This window comes from Symphalangus syndactylus, chromosome 7 (assembly GCF_028878055.3).
Source record: "Symphalangus syndactylus isolate Jambi chromosome 7, NHGRI_mSymSyn1-v2.1_pri, whole genome shotgun sequence".
Lineage (NCBI taxonomy): Eukaryota > Metazoa > Chordata > Mammalia > Primates > Hylobatidae > Symphalangus > Symphalangus syndactylus.
In genome coordinates, this window is record NC_072429.2 from 143,071,527 (window position 1) to 143,093,780 (window position 22,254).

Genomic DNA, 22,254 nt, shown 5'->3' on the forward strand with positions numbered 1-22,254 from the left:
TTCTCACACTGGCTGTGAAGGCCTCCCTCCTCGCCTCTGCGGGCGGTCTGCACAGTGGTGCTGAACACAGGCAGCTGGTGGAGGCTTCGAGTGGCAGCTCAGGCAGGATCAGGGTGGTGCCTTCTCCTGGGAGTGGAATTGTGGGGAGTCTTTGGGGTATAGGCTGGGGCCAACCATGGCAGGACCAGCTTTGTCCCTGAAACTGCCCCAGCAGAGTGGCATTTGGCACGTGCTCACAGCCCCACACGTAAGAGCTGCCAAGGTGCCTGACATAAAGCATTTCAGGTCCTACACACCTGCCTGGGGCCATAGCACAGACAGAGGAAGCTGACACCCTGGGCAGGTGTGGCTGTGTGGCCTGACCCCAGGACCACGAGCCCATGTGAACACAGGGCCGCCATGCCCCACCTGCCCAGGAGGGCTCTGGTTCCGTCCCACCCAGGCGCCCAGGTTTGGGTGTGCACCTTGGCTAGGACACACCAGGGGGACAGCCTCACTTCAGCCTCCTCTCCCTGCCCCAGCACCACAGGCTGCTCAGCCACAGGCCAGCTCGTAAAGCCCAGTGGGGCCGGCTGCCAGCGCTGCTCTGCCCCTAGCAAACTGAGTGGAAAATGTGAATGGGATGGGGCAGCCACCAGCCCCCGGGCCTGGCCTGCTGCGAATCAGTGCCTCCGCCCCAAGCTGCGGGACTGCCACCGAGCTGTGGGGCCTCCCCGAGCTGTGGGCCCCACGCCCGCCCCCAGGTACCCCTTCACTGGGACGATTGCAGAGCCTGGCGTACAGGCCGTCCGCCAGTGGGTCAGACCCTTGTGGGTGCCACATTCTTAAATGTCTTGGGCACACAAGCAAGGGAGGCACCCTCTTCCAAATCACTAACACATTCCTGAGCCAAACACACGCTTCCCGTTAGATTTGTCGAGGCTGGTTGTGAATTGCTGCGCCTGCGCCATTTGCAGCGCGGCCCCTGGTCCAGATGGCACCTTGCAAGCCTGGAGGCCTGGAGCAGGGTGTGGAGCTGGAGGCAGGGCTGCACTCGAGCCGGGCCCCAGCGCAGACCATGAGGCCCAGCTAAACTGACTGTGGCCCTGTGGGTCTCCCTCCGCCTGCGGCTGGCCCAGCCTATACGTGTCAAGGGCATCTCCCGGGAACTGCGGTGACTGGTGTGGCTCTGTCCTCTGCCTGTGGTCAGTGCTGGCTGTCCTGTTCCCAGGGCTAGAAGCCCCCTTGGCACCCAGGCTACCTGGGCTCAAAGATCAGGCCCCAACTCTGGAACCATGGGACTCCTGGCTCTCCCAGAGCTGCCTTCTAGCACGTCCTACCTTGGGGAGGGAACCCCTGAGAGAGAGGAGCCTGGGGACACTCATCAAGGGCCGTGTGAGGGGCTGGTCCTGCTGTTGCTCAGCACCAGACCACCCAGGCACACCCCATGGGGACAGTGGGATACTGGGAGCAGGCCCCCAGCACCTCCTTCCTGGGCTGCCAAGACCCCCATGGCCCTCAGCTCCTACAGCTCCTGTCCAGCCCTCAGGCTGCCTCATTCCTGCCGGCATCACCGGCCCTGTGTACCCAACCGTCCAGAAGCCTCATGGGGCCCATCACCAGATCTCTAACAAGCTTGTCTCATGCTCCTGTGCCCACCACACCCTCCTCCTAGATCCCACCTGCATGAGGGCCTCATACGTCATCCAGGCGAGTAGGGCCTGGCCCCCAGCTTGGCAGGGCCACTTGCTCCCTGCTAGGCCCACTCCACTTCCCAGCACACCAGGGGCCTGTGGGACACCTGGCAGCAGGTGACCAGGGCAGTGGCACTGTCACCACAACCAGCAGTCACCACACGGCCCGTGCCGCTCAGGGGTTGTCTGCTTTTGGGCCAGGTGCTCCTGAGGACGAAGCCTTGTGGGGACAGAGGTCCAAAGGCAGCGGGGGCCTAAGTGTGAGGTGCTCGAGGGCAGCAGAAAGCCACACGGCAGGGGCTGTGGAGTTGAAATGGAGGGTCCTGCTGGGTGGGGACGCTGGTGCAAGGCATCCTCTGCCCCAGACCGTGCCTGTTGGGTAGCACGCTACGCCCCGCCCACTGGCAGCCAGGAGTGGAGCAGCCTCAGCAGGGAAGGGCTCATCTGAGCTGATGGTCGATGCCAGGCTCACGCTAGGCCCTGTAGAAGCTTTAACATCAGACTCTTCCTGCCAGTTTCTGGCCTGAGCCCCAGGCCTGCCTCCCACTGCCAGGGAGACCAGAGGGCAAGGTGCTTGCCTGGTGGGGGTCTGGGGAGTCCGGAGAGGCAGAGTTGGCCAAGGTGGCCCCCATTGCACGCCCAGGGCGCCTGCTCTTCAGCACCCTTGCAGCCCCTCCAGCTCTCGGCACCATCCTCCCGCTCACTTGCCAGCCAGCCTCAGCCAACACTGGGAATGGATCAGGGACCTGCTCGCCTCCCAGAGGGCTGTGGAGTCTCTTGGGTACAGGTGTGAGAGCCCGAGGTGCCAGCAGGAACAGGCCCAGGGGTGGGGCGCCTGTGGTGTGGGTGCCCAGCAGCATCTGGGTGTCCGGAAAGGAAGGCAGTTGCGGCCAGGGGCCTTTGCCTGTGTCCAGCTCTCAGGCTGGTGGCCGGGTGGCCACAGGCTGACCTTGCTACTAGCTCACCTCCAAGCCAACATCTGCGTCCTTGCCTTGGGTGGGGAAACGGGGGGCCTCTAGCAGATGTCCCAGAGCCTGCTTCCTGGAGGATGGCTCTGGCAGGGATAGGGCTAGCCACCAGGTGGGCAACACACACTGGGTGCAGACCTGAGGGGTTCATCGGGAAGGGAGGTGGGCGTGTGTGCCCCACCAGCTGAGCACCCTGGCAATCCTGCAGCTCTGCAGTGGACACCCTGCGGTGCATGCTGCTCCGCAGCGGCAGCGAGGATGTGGTACAGCGCATGGACCTAGAGGGAGGCTGGGAGCTGCTCAGGACCTCGGCGGGGCATGAGGAAGGGGCCACCAGGTTGGCCAGGTGAGCGGGCCCAGCCCACTGCGGCTCCAGCACTGACTGGGCTCCACCAGATCTCGAGCCCGGGACATGACAGGATCAGGTGGGGGCCCACGCGTGTCAGGCCAATGGTGGCCTGAGCTCCTGCCTGTTCGCTCTCTGGGGCAGGGATAGGGAGGGACCCCCTGCAGAGGCCTGGCGAGGCAAGCTGGGAGGCATCTCTGAGACGTAGAACTCCCAGAACCCGGCAGCTGGCGGTGGAGCGGACCAGGGCTGTGCAGGGTGGAAGGTGCCTGGGTAGGGTTCAGCACTGCAACAGCCCCTGCACCCTTAGCGGCCCCCTTTCCCAGGGCCATGGCTGAGCACGCAGGGCCCCGACTCCCCCTGGTGCTGAAGACGCTGGCATGCACACACAGCAGCGCGTATGAGAACCAGAGGGTGACCACCACTGCCTTCCTGGCTGAGGTAGGCCCTTCCAGGGAGGGATGCTGGGCACCAGGGTGGGGCTCCTGCTCAGGACAGGCACAGGATGCCCTTTTCTTACCCCTAAAAGGCCCCCTCGACCGCGGTCTGCGAGGGAGGGGATGCGGACGCTAGCTACCTCCTCCCCCATGCCAGAACTCACTCAGTCCCACCCAGGGACACCCCCTCTGTTCCTGGTGAGAGGAGGACCCAGGCTGCCTGCAGCCTGTACTCTCCCCAAGTCCTGCTGGGTACATCTGTAGCTGGACAGGGCTGGTCCCTGGGACCCCAGGTGCCCTTGGTGGTGTGGTCTTAGCCTTCGTGGCCAAAGATGCCAAAATCTTGCCCAAGGCCGTGCAGCAGAGCAGAGTGGACATCAGAGCAGGCCCCAGCGGCACAACAGGGAGGGGTCGCCACTGATCTGAGACCCAGGGAGTAGGTCCTCCACCTGTCTGCCACACCAGCGTGGGGGCAGCCTCTGGTGTTCTTGGCCTGGGCTGGTGGGTTGGGCCCTGGGGTCAGCAGGGAGGGGGAAGTCACAGCACCTCTGCCTGCAGCTGCTGAACAGCAACGTGGCCAACGATCTTATGCTCTTGGACTCGCTGCTGGAGAGCCTGGCAGCTCGCCAGAAGGACACATGCGCCAGCGTGCGGAGGCTGGTGCTCCGCGGCCTGGCCAACCTGGCCTCCGGCTGCCCTGACAAGGTGGGGTGGCCACCAGCCCCTCTGGGGCCCAGGCAGCATGGGCGGGGGGCTGTGCATGGAGGCCACCCTGTCTTGTGGGGTAGCAGACGGTGACTCTGGGACCCAGGCTGAGTGTAGGGTATCCTCAGGTGCGAGCCCACGGCCCCCAGCTCCTCACAGCCATGATTGGCGGGCTGGACGACGGGGACAACCCTCACAGCCCGGTGGCCCTGGAGGCCATGCTGGGCCTTGCGAGGCTGGTGCACCTGGTGGAGGCCTGGGACCTGCGCTCAGGGCTGCTGCACGTGGCCATCCGCATCCGGCCTTTCTTCGACAGTGTAGGCTGGCTGGGGCAGGGGGAGGGAAGAGGGCCCCAGCCTTTCCTGCCTCTTACTCTGAGCTTTAGCCCCAGCCCCAGCCCCACCCTCCTCCCTGTCTCCCACTGCGGCCAGGTGACCGTGGAGAGTGCAGACCTGCAGGGCTGCTGCTTTGCTGGGCCTGGCAGCCCCCACCCGTAAGCCCCCACCCGTCAGGGTGTTTCCTGGCCCGTGTCAGGCAAGGGCACCCATCAGTGGCAGGGGGCTAGGCAGGCAGGCCTGCAGCGGCACAGCCTGTGAGGAGACATATGCTGCATGGCCTTCCCAGGAGAAGATGGAGTTCCGGACGGCATCCATCCGCCTCTTTGGGCACCTTAACAAGGTCTGCCACGGAGACTGTGAGGACATCTTCCTGGACCAGGTGGTGGGCGGGCTGGCGCCCCTGCTGCTGCACCTGCGGGACCCTCAGGCCACCGTAGCCAGCGTGAGTAGCCAGGGGGTGGGTGGGATGGGGTGGGTGGCCTCAACTGGACTCGGCCCCAGTGCCGCATCCCTTAGGCCTGCAGGTTCGCCCTGTGCATGTGTGGCCCCAACTTGGCATGTGAGGAGCTCTCAGCCGCTTTCCAGAAACACCTGCAGGAGGGCCGAGCCCTGCACTTCGGGGAGTTCCTCAACACCACCTGCAAGCACCTGGTGAGGGGTGGGGCCAGGTGGGCGGGGCCAGGTGGGGCGTGGCAGGTGGGGCGGGGCCATGCAGCACTGACCAGGCCTCTCCCCAGATGCACCATTTCCCAGACCTGCTGGGCCGCCTCCTGACCACCTGCCTGTTCTACTTCAAGAGCAGCTGGGAGGACGTCCGAGCTGCGGCACCACTGTTCACCGGTAAGCACCACCCCCTGCCCCGCCCCCACGCCGCCCGGCAGCCCCGCCTGATGCCCCCACTTCACAGGTTTCCTGGTGCTGCACGCATTGCCCAGGCAGCAGCCGCAGGTGGACCTGGACCAGCTCATTTCGGGTGAGCACCCCCTCCACGGGGCCCCTCCGCTGGGCCCTGCTGACCCTGTAGGCACCCGCAGGGACTAAGTGATTTTCCTGGATTTCAGGATTTTTTCCCTGTCACTGGTGACCTCATCGTCTCTAGTAATTCACGGAAACTTCTTAACTGTTCCAAAAGAGCTTAAAAAACACTAAAAAAGGAAAAACTATCTTTCCGTTGGCTCCTGAGCCTCCCAGCAGAGGCTGTCAGGAGAGCGTGGCCCACGCGCAGGCATGGGCATGCCGAGGTCACAGCCCGCAGGCAACCCCCCTCCTCTACCCCCAGCGCTCCAGATCCTGCTGAAGGACCCGGCCCCCGAGGTGCGAACAAGGGCTGCTGAGGCCCTGGGCCGCCTGGTGAAGCTCGCCTAAGGCTCCGGCCAGCACCCCCAGCGAGGAGTCCGCACCCAGACCCGTGCCTGAGCTTCAAGACGCCTCCCGAGGACCACAGCCTGGGCACACGACTGGAGGGGCCTGGCCCCAGAACAGGCACCGCCGGGGACCAAACCCAAGCCCCTCAGTGAGGGAGGTGCCAAGGCCAGACAGGGTGTGGGAGTCCGTGTGCCCAATAAACTCATCTGCTCCCAGCGAGTGACTGACAGGGTGCGATGCTGCAGCCTCTTAGGGGATGGGCCAGAGGGTGCCCTGGACTGGGTGTGTTGTCCCCACTGTTTTTGCAAAATTGAGTGAGGGGAAGGCTCGGCGCTGTGGTGGGGGCGGCTTTGTTGGCAAGCCCAATTCAAGAAGGTGGGAGCACCAGGCAGCACAAGGTAAGGCTCTATTGACTTCAGCACAACCACCCTGGCCCCAGGCAGGCGGAACAGCTAGGTGAAGAGGCGGATGGTCCCGTCTGCCCCTGAGGAGAAGACCCACGGCTGGGTGGGGTGGAAGATGACGTCCAGCACTCCCAGGTCTCGGGTCAGCGCGTGGCCCTTCAGCACCTTGACGGGCACCAGCAGGGGGTTCTGCAGAAGGTCACTGTGGGGACAAGGAGGGCTCAGGACACGGCCAGACACCACTGCCCTGGGGAGGGGGCCAGGCAGGGTCAGCACTCACTTGTACACCATGCCATGGCAGACGATGACGCTGCCGTCGTCCGAGCCTGACGCAAAGAGTGGGTACCGCGGGTGGAAGGCCACAGCCCGCAGAGCCTTCTTGTGGTGTCTAGGGGGAGGGAACGAGGTTGAAGGCAGGCTCGGGCTGGAGGGAGGGGCTCTGCTGGCCTCCTCCATGCCCAGCTCTCCTCACCTCAGCATCCTGTATGGCTTGGTGGAAAGATCCAGGTCAAACCACACCAGCTTGCTATCGTAGCTCCCACAGATGACGTTGTCACCTAGGGCCAAAGGCTGTGATGCAGGTGTTTCCGCTCTCACCTGCAGGGTGCACCACGCCCCCCCCCTCACCTGCACCCCTCACCTGCAGGGTGCACTGTCCCCCCCACCCCTCACCCTGCAGGGTGCACCTCCCCCCCTACTCCTCACCTGCACCCCTCACCTGCAGGGTGCACCGCGCCCCCCCCCCACCTGCAGGGTGCACTGTCCCCCCCACCCCTCACCCTGCAGGGTGCACCGTCCCCCCCCCACCCCTCACCTGCACCCCTCACCTGCAGGGTGCACCGCCCCGCCCGTCACCTGCACCCCTCACCTGCAGGGTGCACTGTCTCCCTCCACCCCTCACCCTGCAGGGTGCACCGTCCCCCCCCCACCTGCAAGGTGTACCGCCCCCCCACTCCTCACCTGCACCCCTCACCTGCAGGGTGCACCGCCCCCCCGCCCCTCACCTGCAGGGTGCACTGCCAGGCTGGACACCCACTTGCAGTTGGGCATCAGCTTCTTGGTGAGCTCCTGGCGCAGCAGGTGGTAAAGGCGGACGCTGCGCTGGGATGCCACCAACAAGAAGGGCCGGGCAGGGTGGAAGGCCACTCGCTGCACCTGTCCGTGGCTGCGGCGGAACGGGCTCTGGCTGCGGCGACGGCTCAGCTGGTGAATCAGCACCTGGGTGTGGCCTTGGGTGGCCAGCACCACGGCCAGGTAGTCCCCACGCCCGTGCCAGGTCACCTGCGTCACTGGCTGAAGGAGAGCAAAGCTGGCTGATTGGCTGAGCCAGGCCCCTCCCACTGCAGCCTCACCCCCAATGCACCATGCGCACCTTGTCGTGGCAGATCCGCAGCCGCAGGCCCACTTGGCGCTCCTCCTCTGAGGCCTCCAGCCAGCGGGCCGGCTGCAAAGGGGGCTCCTCAGGCGGGACGAAGGCACTCAACAGCTGATCTGTGCTGCCCGTCACCAGCCGGTCCCCCAGAGCTGGGTTCAGCAGCAGCACTGAGTCCTCCCTGTGAGCCAGGCCCAGACACAGCCCCTAAGCACAGTGCCACCCCTGGCTCCCCAGCCCCCAGGGCCTCCACTTACACGGCCGCAGCCACCAGGCAGACAGCGGGGCTGGGGTTCCAGGCCACACTCTTCACCACGCCCCCCACGGGCACAGTCCTCACACAGCGGGCAGTGGCCACCTCCCAGAGTCGCAGGGAGCTGTCGTCGGAGCCTGGATGCAGCAGAGACAGCTCTCAACACCTGGCCATCCCACCTGCCCCCCAGCTCAAGGCTGCCGCCAGCTCGGACCCACCTGAAACCAGCCACTGGCCCCCAGGAGAGACACTAAGGCACCGGACAAGGTCACTGTGGCCCCTGTAGACCTGAGGAGGAGGCAGCAGTGAGGAGCCAGACTCGGAGGGTGCAACCCCAGCCCCCTAGTCTCCACTTACCAGGGCCTGGCACGTGGGGAAGGGCTGCAGGTCCCTCGGCCGAGGCAGCTTGGGGATAAGGTCCTCAGGGTCTACATTCACCTGGGGCAGGAGAGCGCCAGGTCAGCCTTGCCCCCTGTGCCGCCCCCCGGTGTGCCGCCCCCACACACCCTCATCTTGCGCTGCCGTGGGCACAGGTACAAGTCGAGGCAGCGCTCGAAGCGTTCCTGGATGAAGCGTCCATAGGCAGGCACGGCCCGCAGGCTTGGGAACTTGCGTGGCAAAAAGCTCAGCTTCCTCTCGCCCGGCTCCTGCTGTTCCCACGCCAAGCGCTGTGGAGACCGAGACACGGGTGGGGAGGGTCACGGGAGCATGGGGACAGGGTCCCAGGCCCCAGGATGCAGGCCCACCTCCTCCTCGCTGAGCAGGTATTCAGGGGGTGGGTTGTACGACTCGGCGTGGCCTGGCAGGGCCAGCTTGGGAGCAGGCACGTGCATCTTGTGGCGCCCCAGCACGGCGTTGGGGTCCTCCTGGGCCCACAGGTCATAGAAGCTGGGGGTGGGGTCTCGGGGCCGGCGAGGCTGGATCCAGCCCATCTTGATGGCGTGCACCATGCGAGAGACCTGCATAGACAGCCGGGTCAGGATGGGCAGCGCGGGGCGGGCAGCCCAGGCCAAGCCCCAGGGGCGTGTGCCCCACCTTCTCCTTCTCCACCAGGGAGGGGATGAAGCTGCGCTTGTCGGCCGGGCGGTTGGTCACCGGGTGGATCATGATGTCCCCACTGAAGAAGTCGACAGCCGGCTGAGGGAAAAGATGTGGGCATGTGGGCCAGGGTGGCTGAGGCCCTGCTGGTGCCTCCAGGACCCCCATCTCCCCAGGGCCAGCCGCTGCCACCTACCTCATAGGGGTTGAAGCCCATGTCCCCAAACTGGCCACTCTGCAGCCGCCGCACCAGGGCCACCTGCTCATCCGTCAGTCTCAGGTCCCGCCCTGTCATCGGGTCCTGCACAGTGCGCCTGGAGACCGCCAGTCAGACCCCGCCAGCCCTGCCCCACCCCTCGGGCCTACCCTGGCTGCTGGCCCCACCCCACCAGCCCTCACCAGTAGTCAGGGTCATCCATCTTGTCCAGGAACTGGTCCAGCTCATCCCGGGTCCGCAGGGGCTTGTAGATGCGCCTGCCATCCAGGTCGTAGCCCACGTGGGGGAAGTCATCGTACCACTCCAAGGGCACGTTGCCCACCGTGTTCCGGATGTCCTGCAGCCGGGGGCCACCATGTCAGCATCTGACCCTACAAGGCCCGCCCCCGCTTCAGGCCGCTCAGGGGAGCAGGTGAGGAGGCTGCAGGGTGAGTGCAGGCCCAGCCTCAAGTGCCCTGAGGTCACTGGCCCTGACCTGCGCCCGTTCCCCAGCCCTGGGTTCTGACGTGGCATGGCGGCCACGCTGCCCCCACCCCCGCCCTCGGAGGCGCCGGAGCTGCACCTTCACATTTTCCACTGAAGTGGTGCCAACCCCAGAGCTCCCCCCTCAATGGATTCCTTGGCCAGGGCTCTGGGCAGCCACAGACAGGGATGACCTCATCACCCGCGGGCTCCCTCCCCTGGCAGGGGCCTTAGGCAGAAGTGGGCAGCTGTAAGACGGGGACTCGGGGAAGACCCCAACTGACCCATTCCACAGAGAGGCAGAAGCCAAGACCTCTCTGTGGGGGACCCCCCACCATCTGCCCTCGGCCCCTCCCCAGACAGAACAGCCACGTTCCTGGACGTACATTCCTGGTTGCAGCCCCTGCCAGCCGCCACCCTCGCTCCTTCCAGCCTGGGGACCGCTGCCCAGGCGGCTGTTTCCTGCAACAGTAGCCACGGGGAGGGGCCCAGGCAAGACAGAGCACAGCTGGGAGCCTGCCGGGCCCCTGCCGCAGGAGGGACCCCTTGGGCCCTGCCCCCTGCTGAGGGTCCTTCCCTCTCCTCCTCATGGAGATAGGGGGCCACCCCCAAATTGGATAATGAGGGTGTGTGTGTGTTTCCTGAGGGGCCTGGTTGCCCTGGAGAGGAACGGGGGAAGGAGGAGAGGGCAAGGAGACCGACGGGGTGAGAGGTCCACACAGCACAGGAACAGGGGACCTGGCCAGCTAGCAGGAGGCACACAGTCTGTGCCAAGCCTGGAGAGGCAGGTGCAGGACAGACAGGCGGAGAGACTGAGCTCTAGGCCCCTGAATACTCGCCTGTGCCCGCCCCCTGCACACGGCCTGGCACAGGCAGGCGCTGGCGCACATGGGAGGCAGAGACAGACAGGGTGCGGTCAGGCAGCAGGGCCAGGGCGGCTGGGTTAACTCAGTTGTGCCACGGGAGAAAACGGGGTGGTGGGTCCTGCTGACCTTCCTCCCCTCTCCCGGGGAGGAGGGCACTGCAGTTTTGGGGCCCTGAGTAACTACAGCCCAGAAGCGACCTCCCACTTCCTCTGCATCCCCAGAGACGGAACGATGCCCTAAAGACCCCCACCCCGCCCCCGCCAAAGCGTGGCCACAGAAGGCCGAGGGATGCGGCGGTCGCTGCTCGAGGAGCCTCCAGGCTGAGAGGGGCGGGGCGTGCGCGGGGGAGGGGCCGGGACGCCGCTATAAAGACGCAGCTCGGGGCCCCGCTCCAGCCCGGGACGCACATGTGCGCGCGGCGCCCGGCAGCTGCCACCGCGGGGCGCAGCCGAGACGGCGCAACCGAGACCCCGCGCCTCGCCCCGGCCGGCCCGCGAGGCCCGCGGCGGCCGCAGGAGGCGGCATGAGCAGCGCGCGACAGAGCTGACGCCGCGCCCCCGCCGGCCCCATGTCCTTCGCCACGCTGCGCCCGGCGCCGCCGGGCCGCTACCTGTACCCCGAGGTGAGCCCGCTGTCGGAGGACGAGGACCGCGGCAGCGACAGCTCGGGCTCCGACGAGAAACCCTGTCGCGTGCACGCGGCGCGCTGCGGTCTCCAGGGCGCCCGGCGGAGGGCGGGGGGCCGGCGGGCCGGGGGCGGGGGGTCAGGGGGCCGGCCAGGCCGTGAGCCCCGGCAGCGGCACACGGCGAACGCGCGCGAGCGAGACCGCACCAACAGCGTGAACACGGCCTTCACGGCGCTGCGCACGCTGATCCCCACCGAGCCCGCCGACCGCAAGCTCTCCAAGATTGAGACGCTGCGCCTGGCCTCCAGCTACATCTCGCACCTGGGCAACGTGCTGCTGGCGGGCGAGGCCTGCGGCGACGGACAGCCCTGCCACTCCGGGCCCGCCTTCTTCCACGCGGCGCGCGCCGGCAGCCCCCCGCCGCCGCCCCCGCCGCCTCCCACCCGCGACGGCGAGAACACCCAGCCCAAACAGATCTGCACCTTCTGCCTCAGCAACCAGAGAAAGTTGGTGAGCACGGGCCGTGGGGCGCCGAGGGGGCCTCCAACGCGCCCCTCAGCCCACACCTGCCAAGCAGAGGAGGCGAGGCCGCACGGGCAGGGCTCCCCAACAGGGCACAGGCAGGCACACCTGTAACACAGGCCTGCTGGGGGCTGGGGCCTTCTCCTGGGGCTCCTCTCCAGGGTGTCCCTAGGACACTCGGCTCCCAGGGGAGTGTGGAGTCCCCTGCAGGGAGCTGCATGAGGGGTAAGAGCTAGGGATGGCCAAAGGGGCCCACCCAGGGCGGGGAGGCTGGGGAGCTGGACCAGGCCGCTGCGAGCTTCCCTTTTCAGTAAGTTGAAAGGTGGAGTGAAAACAGCTGAGTTCAGAAATAGGCTGCAAGGCAAGAGAGGAAGGACCCCGGGGTCTTAGCCCCTGCGGCCCACCACTGGCCTAAGCCACCTTGGGCACCTGCTGTCCGTACCCCACCTACGCTGCACACCAAGACACCAGGTCCTGTAGGGCTGCCCGAGGCGTGGGCCATGGGACACGAAGGCAGAGGCTGGCAGGAGATGTGGGGGCTGGGGGTGAGGGCCCCTGCAGGAGAGCTGGCCAGCTGTGATTTACAGCTCCTGCTGTGCTTGGTGGCACCGGAAAAGCAGGGTGAGCAGGGAGAAAATACGGCACGGCTTTTCCCAATCCCCATTTCCTCTCCAGACAGCACGCGCGAGCTCCTGGGGCCTGAACATCTGGGAAATTTAATTTTACAATTTCGGCTGTGCAGCAGTATGCTCCCCTCCCCAAAACGCTTGAGGGAAGCTGGGGAGAGCCGGGAAGGAGGTGCCTCGGCGCTGGCCACCTGAGATGGCACCCAGCAGGGAGGCCAGAGAGGCGCAGACTGGCACTGGGCTCTGCCGGGGCCTGACACTCCTCCCTCCCCTCTGCAGAGCAAGGACCGCGACAGAAAGACAGCGATTCGCAGTTAGGAGGTGGCCGGCAGCAGCCAGGAGGCAGACGCTGCTGGGGGAGGTGGATGCCCGGGGTGACCGCAGACAGCCCCCACCTTGGACCTGAGCTGGGCAAGGCCCACCACAAGCATGCCCCCAGGCCAGCCCTGGCTGCGAGCAGGGCCAAGGGACAGACGGACGTACAGACAGGCGCCGGCAGCGGGACTCTGCGCTGGCCCCAGCACCTGCCCGGGCCCACTGGAACTTTCTGCGCTGGCTTTTCTTCCGGCCACTGTGTGATGGTGTCTTGTGTTTTTGATATGATAATATAAAGTCTGAAAATTTTGTATAATTAAAAACAAAACAGTATCTTCCAAATATGGAGGCCAACTGTCCTCATAAAAGGTTCAGAATTCACCCCCAGCCCCCAGCCTGAGCCTCCATTCCCACCCTTGGTGGTCCCATCCTCCTTGGGCCAAGTACCCCGGCTCCCTGGGAAGCCCCCACTTTCCAGGCTCAGGGCCACCCCTCCCTGGGCTGAGGCAGTGAGGACGGGCTTAGCTCACCCACAGAGCCTCATATCAGGAAGCTGTGGGGTGGGGACAAGGGAGCCACGCAGGGAGAGAGGGTGGGGGAGGAGCTGCGTGGCAGAAGATGGGGAGAGTGAGGCACAAGGCAGGGATGCCATAAGGCAGGGACAGGGAGGCAGCGGCAGGGACAGAGGCAGCAGCAGGGCAGGGGGACCCCACTCTCGGGCCTGTCGGGCACCCAGGGGCCCTGAGGGTGAGGAGGGCACTGCATGTGGCCACAAGGAGTGGAGCAAGCTGTGCTGCCTGGCAGAGGGGGTGGGCTCCCAGCCCCAGCGAAGGCAGTGGGTGTCCTGCCTCCACGAGCCTTGACTGGAGAGAGGGGCATCTCCTCATGCACCAGTGCCACTTGGCCCCTGGAAGCACTGCCCACATGGGAAGGAGGACCCCTGGCCACCCTCCTCCCACCACCATGTCCCACGCAGCCCCCTGAAGACCCGCCCACCACAGGAGGTGGGTTTGGCCCCCACAGCGCTGTGTGCACAGCTGGCCGGCCATTAAAATCCTGCAGGTGACAATTACCGTTTAGTGGTGTGAGCTCAGTGGGCACAGAGAGAAGAAAGGCGGGCGGTGCTGTGTGGACCACCTCCCCCCAACCCTGCCAGGCCACAGCCTAACTTCCGGCTGGATGGACAATGGCTGACGGTGCCAGGTGCGGGCGTCAGGGCGGCAGCCGGCCCCAGTTCCCCGCTAGCACAGGCACGGACGCACCCTCGGGGGGGAGACCAGGTGCTGTGGCCCACGTGGGCATCGGTGCAGGGCTGGCCCAGGCCTGCCCCTCCTCTGCAAAGACAGGCTCCAGGGAGCGGCGGAGCAGGAAGCAGTGGTGTAATTTTGGAGGAAATTCTCAAAGCCAGAGCCATTATGGGCTAGAGGGGGGCTGCGTCCAATCTGATAGAAATATAACAGCATAAAAAGTCACAACGGCAGGTTTCGTTCAGAGAGAAACCCAACCCCAAATTTCCTCTCCCTAATCCTGCAGGAGCCCACAGCTGGCCAGAGGGAGGGGAGGAGAGGACAAGCTCAGTCACTGCAGAAGCCTCCGCCCGCCGGGAAGCCAGGGCCCAGGGGACGTGGGGATGCAGCTAGGGGCTGAGGCAGCCCCTTCCCTTTTCGGGAGCTTTCCTCACACCCCCGCCCCGCCACCCTCCCAGGCACCAAGGCGCTGGTGAGTGAGGAGCAGGGTGGACCCAGGAGCATGGCCAGGCCAGGCACTCTGCATAGCACCCTAAGGCCCATGGCGCCCACGCCCCCCCTCCCTCCACTGGGCACTGGGTGTAGTTCTGTAGGGAGGGTCCATAGCCCACCTACCCCTCACCTCCAGGCCTCCCATTTCCAGACCTGGGCCTGGTGGGGGTTGCAAACCTCCACATGAAACCCCCACCTCAGTGGCCGGTCAGCGTTGGGGACAAATCGGATGGAAGATACTGAAAGTCCCCAGGGCAGGGACACCAGGGGCTGCTGGCCTGAGCAGGCAGGTGCGGGGCGTCGGCGGCCGGCACCAAGGACAGGGCAGAGCCAGCTCGGAGCGGGAATGCAGGAGGCCAGACAAGAGCAGGTGGGAAGGTGCAGACCGGGCTGGGGAGGTCTGGGCAGGGTCAAGAGGGAGTACAGGGGAAAGAGGCGTCAGAGCCCCCGTGGACTGGGGTCAGAGTTTGGGGTATCTAACGAGGCTAGAAGGGAACAGGGAACAACAACGTGGAGGCCTCACAGCTGAAAGGATCCCCAGGGCCCTGCTGGTTGGGGTGCAGCACTCACAGCCATCACAGCCAAGCCCTCCGCCTCAGGCCTGGGCAGCCAGCCCAGCCGCTCCCTGAGCTGCACCGGTAGCAGCGGCCGAGGGCCCGGCCCGCCAGCCAGCAAGAGGGGAGGGGCGGGGGAGGAACACTCCGTCACCCTCCACTGCTCCAGAAATTCAAACCAGACCGGGGGTGGCGTGGGCTGACCCCCAGGCCTGCGGCGGCCCACCCGAATCCACTCGCAGCTCACAGCCGCCGGGCAGACGAGTGGCAGGTGCTCCCTGCCCACCACAGCCCCTGGCTCCCTTCCCAGAGTGCTGGCCTCACCTCCACAGAGACCCAGGGCTCCCTCCGCCTGTGCCCCACAGAGGCAGCTGGGACGGAAGGGGCCCCAGCCTGCACCCTGGGCCAGCAGCCGCCCCTGTGAGCCGAGCTGGGCTGGAAACACTCTGCTGGGCCTCAGCTGTCAGCTCCTGTCCCCAGCCTGGGGAACGAGCTGCTGGCGGGACACATGATTCATCACGGCCGCCTGCGCCCACCACCCGCCCCGCCCTGCGCAGCACCTGCGGGCTGCCAGGAAACACATGTGACCCCTCCGGGTCAGGCCCCGCACCGAGAGCCCGGGCGGGCCGGGGGCACACACAGACCCAGCGTCAGGGCTCTCCTGGGGGCCGCCCAGCCCCAAGGACAGGCCCCCAGCCCAGACTGCACCGGACACAGGCCGCAACCGGCTGATGTGTCGGCTGGGATTTTTCCGCTCTCGATGAGCCCCCTTCCCTCCCCCTCCCCAAAGTGGCTGCAGCTGTCAGGACCACAGATTGGAACTGCAGGTATGGGGCTGGCCCGCTGCCCGCCTCCTCCCGTGTCTGTCTGCGAGAGAGGAAGCCGGCCCACCTCTGGAATCCTTCACTCTCTCCTCGTTCCGCCTCTCCCACCTGTCCCCCGGGAGCGTGGGGTCAGCCGCCCTCGCTCCGTCTCTCTCTTCCCCAGCCCCTCTCCGATTACAATGCGGGTAGTGTTCAGCGTTCGCGCCGCTCCCCTGCACAAAACGCCCGCCTGTCTCGGAGCGCCACACGGCCTTCCTGTGCGACGTGAGGCCGCCGCCGCCTCCTCTTCCTCAGGGTTTTATCTGTCAAAGTGCTCAGGGCAAGGCCAGGGCGGGAGGCTCACCTGCTGCATCTCACCCTACTGAAGGTTCCAGCAGGGGTGCTGGGCCCTGGCACCGGGGCCAGAGGGGAGAAAGCCAGGTCCTGCTTAGTCTCCTCCTCCTCAAAGTCCAAACCAGCTGAGCGACCCCAGCCCAAGGTGGGGCCCCAGGCAGGAGGAGCCACCAGCCCAGACACCCTCAGCTCCGGCCCGGCTCCCGCCAACCACGCATCTGCCCTTCTAGAGGTTGGGCACACAGCTCGGCCTTCTCCCGGCACCTCCACCACTGAGAGAAGCCACTACTGACCCAGGGGTCCCTGCACCTCCACAGCTGGGAGGGCAGCAAGTCACCCCCTGGGGGTCTGCAGGCTGGAGAGAAGCCACTGCAGACCCAGGGGTTCCTCCAGACCTGGCCTGCCTCAGTCTCTGCTGGGGCTGGCCCAGGGACACTGGCTGTTCCCAGGCAGAGCACCCCAATGCCTGGCATCTCCTAAGCAGGGGCTCCCAGAAACTCCTGCAGGATGCTGGGGGTGGGGCATGACACCCCAAACACCCCCCCACCGACATCCACCAGTGCTCACCCCTCCTCGGCCTGCTCTGAGCCCCACAACTCAGAGCTACAGCTTCCAGGTGGGGTGGGGACAGGGCTCTAGAGGTCCACGCCTGCCCAGCCCCCAACTCCAGACACCTCCAAAATCTAATTCTGGAGACCTTTCCCCCAGTCCTGATCCGCGCACACACACGCACCTGGGACTCCCGTCCCCTGCAGAACAGCCCCAGCCTTGGTACACACACCCAGACCCAGCTCTCCCCAGCCGGCCTCCCCAGAGGGCCCAGAGCCTGCAGCCGTCACCACCTGCCCGACAGACCTTGCCCTCCCATGCCTTCCCCGGCTCCACTCCACAGGCTGCTCTGCCAGCCCCAGGGCAAAGCCCCCGCTCAAGAGCCCTGTAGAGCATCCCCCCTGCCCACCCGGGTTCCAGCTGCCAAGGACACTGGCCCCGAGTGAGCACAGCAGGCCAGGGCCCCCACCACCCTTGCAGCCCACAAGCAGGAGGACGCGGCTCTGAAGAGGCCACTCCCACCTGCCAGCCACTGCCCCGCCCTGCTTCATCCGAGAGCCCAGGGTGCCCCCATGCGGGCCCTGGCTTCCCTGCCCCTCCTCACTGACCCCAGGGTCTCTCCTCTCCCAAACCGGACAACTGAGTGCAGCAGGCCAGGCCTAGGAGGGCCTTCAAGCTGGCCAAGGAGCACGCAGCCGTCAGGCTACACACACCCACCCACAGCCTGGGTAGCAGGGCGCGCCCGTTTCCCTCCTCAGTGGAAAGGGACCAGACCCGAGGGCCAGCCCCAGCCCAGTCAGCAGCCCCCTCGGAGGCAGGCATGCAGGCGGCCGCGGGGGTGGATGGCCGCCAGGGAGATTGGGGCGGTCTGTAGGCCCGGGCGCCCTCCACAAGCAGCGTGGGGAGGGCCGTTCGCTCGCCGGGAAACCTGAGCCGAGGCCGCGCTGCCAGCAGCGACGCAAGCCTGAGTGCGCGGGGCCAGGACGCGGGGGCGGGGGCGGCCCGGAGGAGCGGAGGCCGCCAGCACTGGAGGCAGCTGCCGGTTCAGTAGCTGGGAGAAGCCATTAACGGCGCTTGGCGCGAGAGCAGAGGGGACCACGGGCTCTGGACGCAGACAGGCCCGGCTGCATCCCTGCGGGAACCTGACTCACAGCCCAGGCAGGGTCGGAGGCACCGGGGAGCCGCCAAGGCTGCACCCCAGCCCCAGACTCCAGACCCCAGTGGAGGCCTTGTGGGGGATGGCCCCAGGCCAGCACCACGGGGCACGGGAAAGGGACAGCAGAGGGCGGCTCCTCTGGCCAGAGCTGACGGCCACCCAGATCCCTCAGCCTGCTCCGCTTTCCTGACACACGCGGCCACAGGCAGGGGAGGGTGGGCGGCTGCACCCTCTGCCTTAGCAGCCACCCGGCCTCAGTTTCTCCCAACCGCTCGAATCAAAGCGGAGGGGCAGCTTCCGCAAAGGCCGAGCAGCCCCCTTGCCCCGCCCCTCCACCCCGGCCCACCTCCCCGGGGGTCCCAGCGGCTGGATGAGATCACGTCTGTGAAGCTCCAGGCGCGGTGGGAGAGGGGTGAGGTGGCCATGCGGGGGCGGGGCAGCCGCAGCTCAGCCGGCTCCTGGGGGCCCCCCACTGCCGGGCGGCAGGACCCCAGCCAGGCCCAGCGCCTCCTCCAGGGGCTCCGCCCGCCTCCCTCCGCCTGCTCGCTGCTGCCTGCGCACCTGGGGGAGGGGAATAAGAGACCAAGAGCTGGAATACAGCTCTCCCGTGAGGGGCTGCTCAGGTCTTCAAAAGTCAGCGTCCAGCAGGGGGTCCCTGAAGCGGTGAGAGGCCCTGAAACCCCAGTGTCATCCAGGTCCAGGCCCTGGATCCAGACCCAGGAAGGGCAGGGAAGTGGCCTGAGGAGAAGGGGAGGCAGGTGGGCAGGGGGTGGCAGGGAGGCACCTCCCACCAGCAGGAGCTTGGCCTGACCTTCTCAGCATCACAACCACTGCCACCCGAGCGCTCCAGCTGAGATCGCCGCTCGAAGAAGCACACGCCCCTGCGGCACCCTCCCTGCCCTGCTACCAGGGGCCTCTCCACAGCCCTGAAGGGCCCTGGCAGTGAGGTCGGCCCTCTCCCAGCCAGCTCTGCCCAGTGCCGAGGAGGACCATGGTCCTGGTGCCACGGCCACCTCCAAGGACACGGGGCTGCCTGACGGGCCCTGCTGTCCTCACCCCACTGTCTCATCGGAGAGCTGCAGGCTGTCTCCCACCTCCCAAGCCTCTTCCCTGCCCACCTGTGGCCCCAAATCACTCCCCTAGGGCCACCCCACTTTGCTCCAAGGGAACAGAGGCCTAGGCAGATGCAGACTTCTCTGGACGGGAGGCATCTGTCCGGGCCTGGCCTGGCTCCTGAAAGCTGAGCTCTGCCGCCCCCTCGAGCCGCTGGCCGGCTGTGCTGGCAGGAGCACCGGGCGGCACCCCGGCTCCCTCGCTGTCACTCAGGCCAACATATGGGATAGTCATCACTGGAGGGAGCAGCCCCCACATCCCTGGCCAGCTTCCTCCCGGCACAGCAGGGGGGTGCCCACCCGGCAGGCGGCGGTGGCACTGGACAGGCCTGGCAAAGCACCCCCAGGGGCAGCAGGGTCCCATAGGCCCTGCCGAGGCCCCTCCCCCGGCCTCCGCGCTCCGTTTACAATCATCATCGATTTCTCAAAATACCAAATATAAAAAAGTAGCCGACAGGATGTGGCTGCCGACAGCCAGAGCCCCTGGGAGGGGGAGGGGAGACAGGCAGAGAGTGCGCAGCGTGGCCCCCCCTCTCTGAGTGAGCCCGCTGCTCCGGCCAGGAAACCAATTTATTTTGTTTTGTCTCTGTTCTCTGAACGCGCAGCAGAGACCGGATCGGGCGGGCGGCCAAGGCTCCTGCAGCCACAGCCAAGAGAGCCAAAGGATGGGGGAGGAACCTGGGGGGAGGGGGGCGCGTGTCTCCCCCAGGCCCCCCAGGGACAGCCCCTGACAGGCAGGCAGGAAGAGCTCCTTCGGGAAGGCCCTACACCAAAGCCTTCTCCTTCCCCCACAGCCCCCAGGGCCCAAAGGGGACTCCGCCTCACACCCAGGTGCCCCACTGGGACCATAGTCCTACCCTGGGGCCAGGCCACACTGAGGAGGGTACAGGCAGGCATTGCCTCTGGCCTCAGAGCTTCTCAGAGCTTCCAGCGTCTCCCAAATCAGGGCAGCCCCCCGCAGCCAAATCTGCTCCTGGACACAGCCCGGTGCCAGCCTCTCCACGCCAGCGGAGCCCAGCCCGATGCCAGCCTCTCCACGCCGGCGGAGCCCAGCCCAGTGCCAGCCTCTCCACGCCGGCAGAGCCCAGCCCAGTGCCAGCCTCTCCACGCCGGCGGAGCCCAGCCCGATGCCAGCCTCTCCACGCTGGTGGAGCCCAGCCCAGTGCCAGCCTCTCCACGCTGGTGGAGCCCAGCCCAGCAGCACGCATCCCCCTTCGCCTGCAAGCTCCTTATGAGAGACAGCCAACCTCCTGCCCCTCCTGAGATGTGCTCCTGGGACTCAATCAGAGGTCCGGAGGCAATGGCCCCAGCCCACATCAGCCACCACCGGGGGTGGGGGCGGGGGGACCCCAGGGGAAGGGAAGGGCCACCACTGCCCAGAACATCAGGACATTAGGAGGTGGTCCCAGCCCTGTTCTGCCCGCCTGGCCCACAGCCAACCTGTGGCCCACCCCACAGCACACATGACAGGGGCACCACCCATGCCCGTGACCCCACCCAGACCGTGACCCCCCACCCCGACCATGCACTCCGCACCCAGGGAGCCCACAGTCACCCTGCAGACGCCACAGGAGCCCATGGAGCCTGTCCACAGGCCAGGGTCGACACAGGGGCATGGAGCCACACCCAGGTCCTTCCCCTACACAGGCAATGATGACACACATACATTGCAGTCTTGTGTCCCAGACCCCGAAATTGCTCTTGCAGACGGGGAAGCAGGACGCCCACACAGGCCTCAGCTCCAATAGTGCGACCCACCTGCGGCAGGTCCCAGCATCCCCCAGGGCAACCCCAGCCCAAACGCCCAGCACCTGCTAGGCTATAATGGAAACCGCCCCACCCTGTCCAGTGGGAACCAGCCCCAGCCCCACCTCCTCATCAGAGCTGTCCTCCGCATACTCATCCCCAATCCGGGCACTCGCCACCTCTGTCCTTGGGCAAGGGGTGCCGGCCTGCAGAGAGAGGGAGAAAATGGTTACTTCAGGGGACACAGGGTGCCCTTTGACCTTGGGGGGATCCCAGGAAGCCCACCACCCCCAAATCTCTGAGCAGCTCCAGCCTGGCCCAGGCCTCAGCACAAGGCCAAGAACACCCAGTTCTAAGGGGCCTCTGGGGGCTGTGGCTGGCACCCAGCACCGCAGGTCCTGCCCACGGCCCTGTCCTCTGTAAGGGCTAGACTGCAGCCTCCCCAGGCCTCTGTCCCTGGGCTGACACCGGTGTCAGGCTAGACACGGAGGCCACTGCGGCAGTCAGGAGCAAAGCCGCCAGCTGAGGACTAAGACCCCCACCCACTGCCAACCACCCCGTACCCCCATTCATGTCAAAGCCACAGGACTCCTCCCAGAGGCCCCACATGGCGCTCCTGCCGAGCCCCGCCTGGGACAGGGGGCGACATGGTCGAGGGGAAGGAGCAGACACAGCCGTCACAGCAGTGTCACTGGGGGCAATGCTCTTGAAGGGTTGGGGGACACACATTGTCCACCCATCCCGGGAGCCACGTCCAGCCCAGTCCAGCCAGCAGAGGGCCCAGAGAGGGCCCCAAACACTCGGCCTGCAGCCCCCACAGGCTCCCTGGCACCCAGCATTCTCCCACCCACCACGTCCACAGCCCAGGCTGACCCCATCCCACCGGGTCACAGAGTGGGCGCCACTGAGAATTCACATCCCAACCTGGAAAACAGATTCTGCCCTCAACTGGGGAGGTGAGGATGGCTCCAACCGGATCGGGTTTACTGGCAGAACCAAGGCTGATGGGGAAAACAGGCCCACCTCTCACCCGTGGGGGCAGTAAAGTGCTGGGGCACAGGAACCCCAGAGCGAGGGCGGGCACGCCCCACCCCCACCCCAAGCCCCTCTTCCCTCCAGCCCGGGCTCCTCCCCTGCCTGTTTTTTCCTTCAATATAAAGAGAGATGGGAGACTAAGTTTTTTCCCAGGCCAGAAACAAGGAAAGGATTCAGTTTCCACATCTCCCCCTGCCGCTGACAGTGGCCTGAGGCATTCAGTGACACTGAGCTCTTGCCCCTGCCTGGAGCACACAAGCCCCCACAGCCGCGGCACATACGCGACCCCGGCCCCAAGCCCCAGACCTGCACAAGCGCAGTTCCACACCAAGCTGCGGTCGGCTGCCCCCGCCTGGCCTCTGCTGATGGGCGTCGGGCTGGGCTTCCAACCCCTCACAGTGGCCAGGGCTGAAGCACCGTACCCTGGAGTCCCAGCCTCGTTGCTCATGGGCCACAGTCCCAAGGTCCTGGCAGGTGACAAAAGACTTGTCACCCAGCGCTCTGTGCCCCGTGGCCCCTGTGCTGGATGTGGACAGGCCACGGCACAGGCAGGCTCTGGGTTCCCAGGGGTGCAGCATCCCCGTGGGACAGCTGTGGGGCACACTGAGTCCACCAGGGGGCGACAGCGCTCAGCCAGGCCCAGCACCTGAAGGGCAGGGGCGGTGCGGGCAGGG

At 66.3% G+C, this 22,254-nt stretch overlaps 3 protein-coding genes across 32 annotated transcripts in view; 2 read left to right on the top strand and 1 right to left on the bottom strand.

Moving 5' to 3' along the window:
- The window catches only part of MROH1 (maestro heat like repeat family member 1), a 115,935-nt gene extending 109,888 nt beyond the window's left edge, over positions 1 to 6,047 (top strand). For 15 of the 27 annotated variants that reach the window (XM_055287630.2, XM_063643049.1, XM_063643044.1 and 12 more), the window contains 8 exons: positions 2,850 to 2,987; positions 3,314 to 3,428; positions 3,983 to 4,129; positions 4,258 to 4,446; positions 4,754 to 4,909; positions 4,984 to 5,118; positions 5,205 to 5,440; positions 5,747 to 6,047. In XM_055287630.2, coding sequence (XP_055143605.1) covers positions 2,850 to 2,987; positions 3,314 to 3,428; positions 3,983 to 4,129; positions 4,258 to 4,446; positions 4,754 to 4,909; positions 4,984 to 5,118; positions 5,205 to 5,440; positions 5,747 to 5,801 — 1,171 coding nt within the window. In that variant the 3' untranslated portion in view covers positions 5,802 to 6,047. Of the gene's footprint in view, positions 1 to 2,849; positions 2,988 to 3,297; positions 3,429 to 3,982; positions 4,130 to 4,257; positions 4,447 to 4,753; positions 4,910 to 4,983; positions 5,119 to 5,204; positions 5,441 to 5,746 lie in introns of those variants that run through there. The other 12 variants (XM_063643046.1, XM_063643051.1, XM_063643054.1 and 9 more) reach the window with 4 other exon arrangements.
- A 173-nt stretch (positions 6,048 to 6,220) lies between these two features.
- The window catches only part of BOP1 (BOP1 ribosomal biogenesis factor), a 29,943-nt gene continuing 13,909 nt past the window's right edge, over positions 6,221 to 22,254 (bottom strand). For 2 of the 4 annotated variants that reach the window (XM_055287648.2, XM_055287649.2), the window contains exons 3-16: positions 20,671 to 20,751; positions 9,299 to 9,453; positions 9,096 to 9,213; positions 8,897 to 8,998; positions 8,608 to 8,820; positions 8,368 to 8,529; positions 8,219 to 8,299; positions 8,080 to 8,149; positions 7,866 to 7,998; positions 7,609 to 7,789; positions 7,241 to 7,529; positions 6,709 to 6,793; positions 6,517 to 6,624; positions 6,221 to 6,438 (exon numbers count right to left, since the gene is read on the bottom strand). In XM_055287648.2, the coding sequence (XP_055143623.1) occupies positions 6,285 to 6,438; positions 6,517 to 6,624; positions 6,709 to 6,793; positions 7,241 to 7,529; positions 7,609 to 7,789; positions 7,866 to 7,998; positions 8,080 to 8,149; positions 8,219 to 8,299; positions 8,368 to 8,529; positions 8,608 to 8,820; positions 8,897 to 8,998; positions 9,096 to 9,213; positions 9,299 to 9,453; positions 20,671 to 20,751 (1,932 nt within the window). In that variant the 3' untranslated portion in view covers positions 6,221 to 6,284. Of the gene's footprint in view, positions 6,439 to 6,516; positions 6,625 to 6,708; positions 6,794 to 6,917; positions 7,017 to 7,209; positions 7,530 to 7,608; positions 7,790 to 7,865; positions 7,999 to 8,079; positions 8,150 to 8,218; positions 8,300 to 8,367; positions 8,530 to 8,607; positions 8,821 to 8,896; positions 8,999 to 9,095; positions 9,214 to 9,298; positions 9,454 to 20,670; positions 20,752 to 22,254 lie in introns of those variants that run through there. The other 2 variants (XM_063643064.1, XM_063643065.1) reach the window with 2 other exon arrangements.
- SCX (scleraxis bHLH transcription factor) lies at positions 9,451 to 12,874 on the top strand. Its single transcript, XM_055287675.2, has 2 exons — positions 9,451 to 11,579; positions 12,497 to 12,874. The coding sequence occupies exons 1-2, from the start codon at positions 11,013 to 11,015 to the stop codon at positions 12,533 to 12,535; spliced, it is 606 nt and encodes a 201-aa protein (XP_055143650.1). The 5' UTR covers positions 9,451 to 11,012; the 3' UTR covers positions 12,536 to 12,874.

Excerpts from the sequence above, each read along its gene's own strand:
- SCX (XM_055287675.2), top strand. The coding sequence starts at position 11,013 with ATGTCCTTCGCCACGCTGCGCCCGGCGCCGCCGGGCCGCTACCTGTAC. Across the intron at positions 11,580-12,496 it reads TCAGCAACCAGAGAAAGTTG|AGCAAGGACCGCGACAGAAA; the intron begins GTGAGCACGGGC and ends TCCCCTCTGCAG.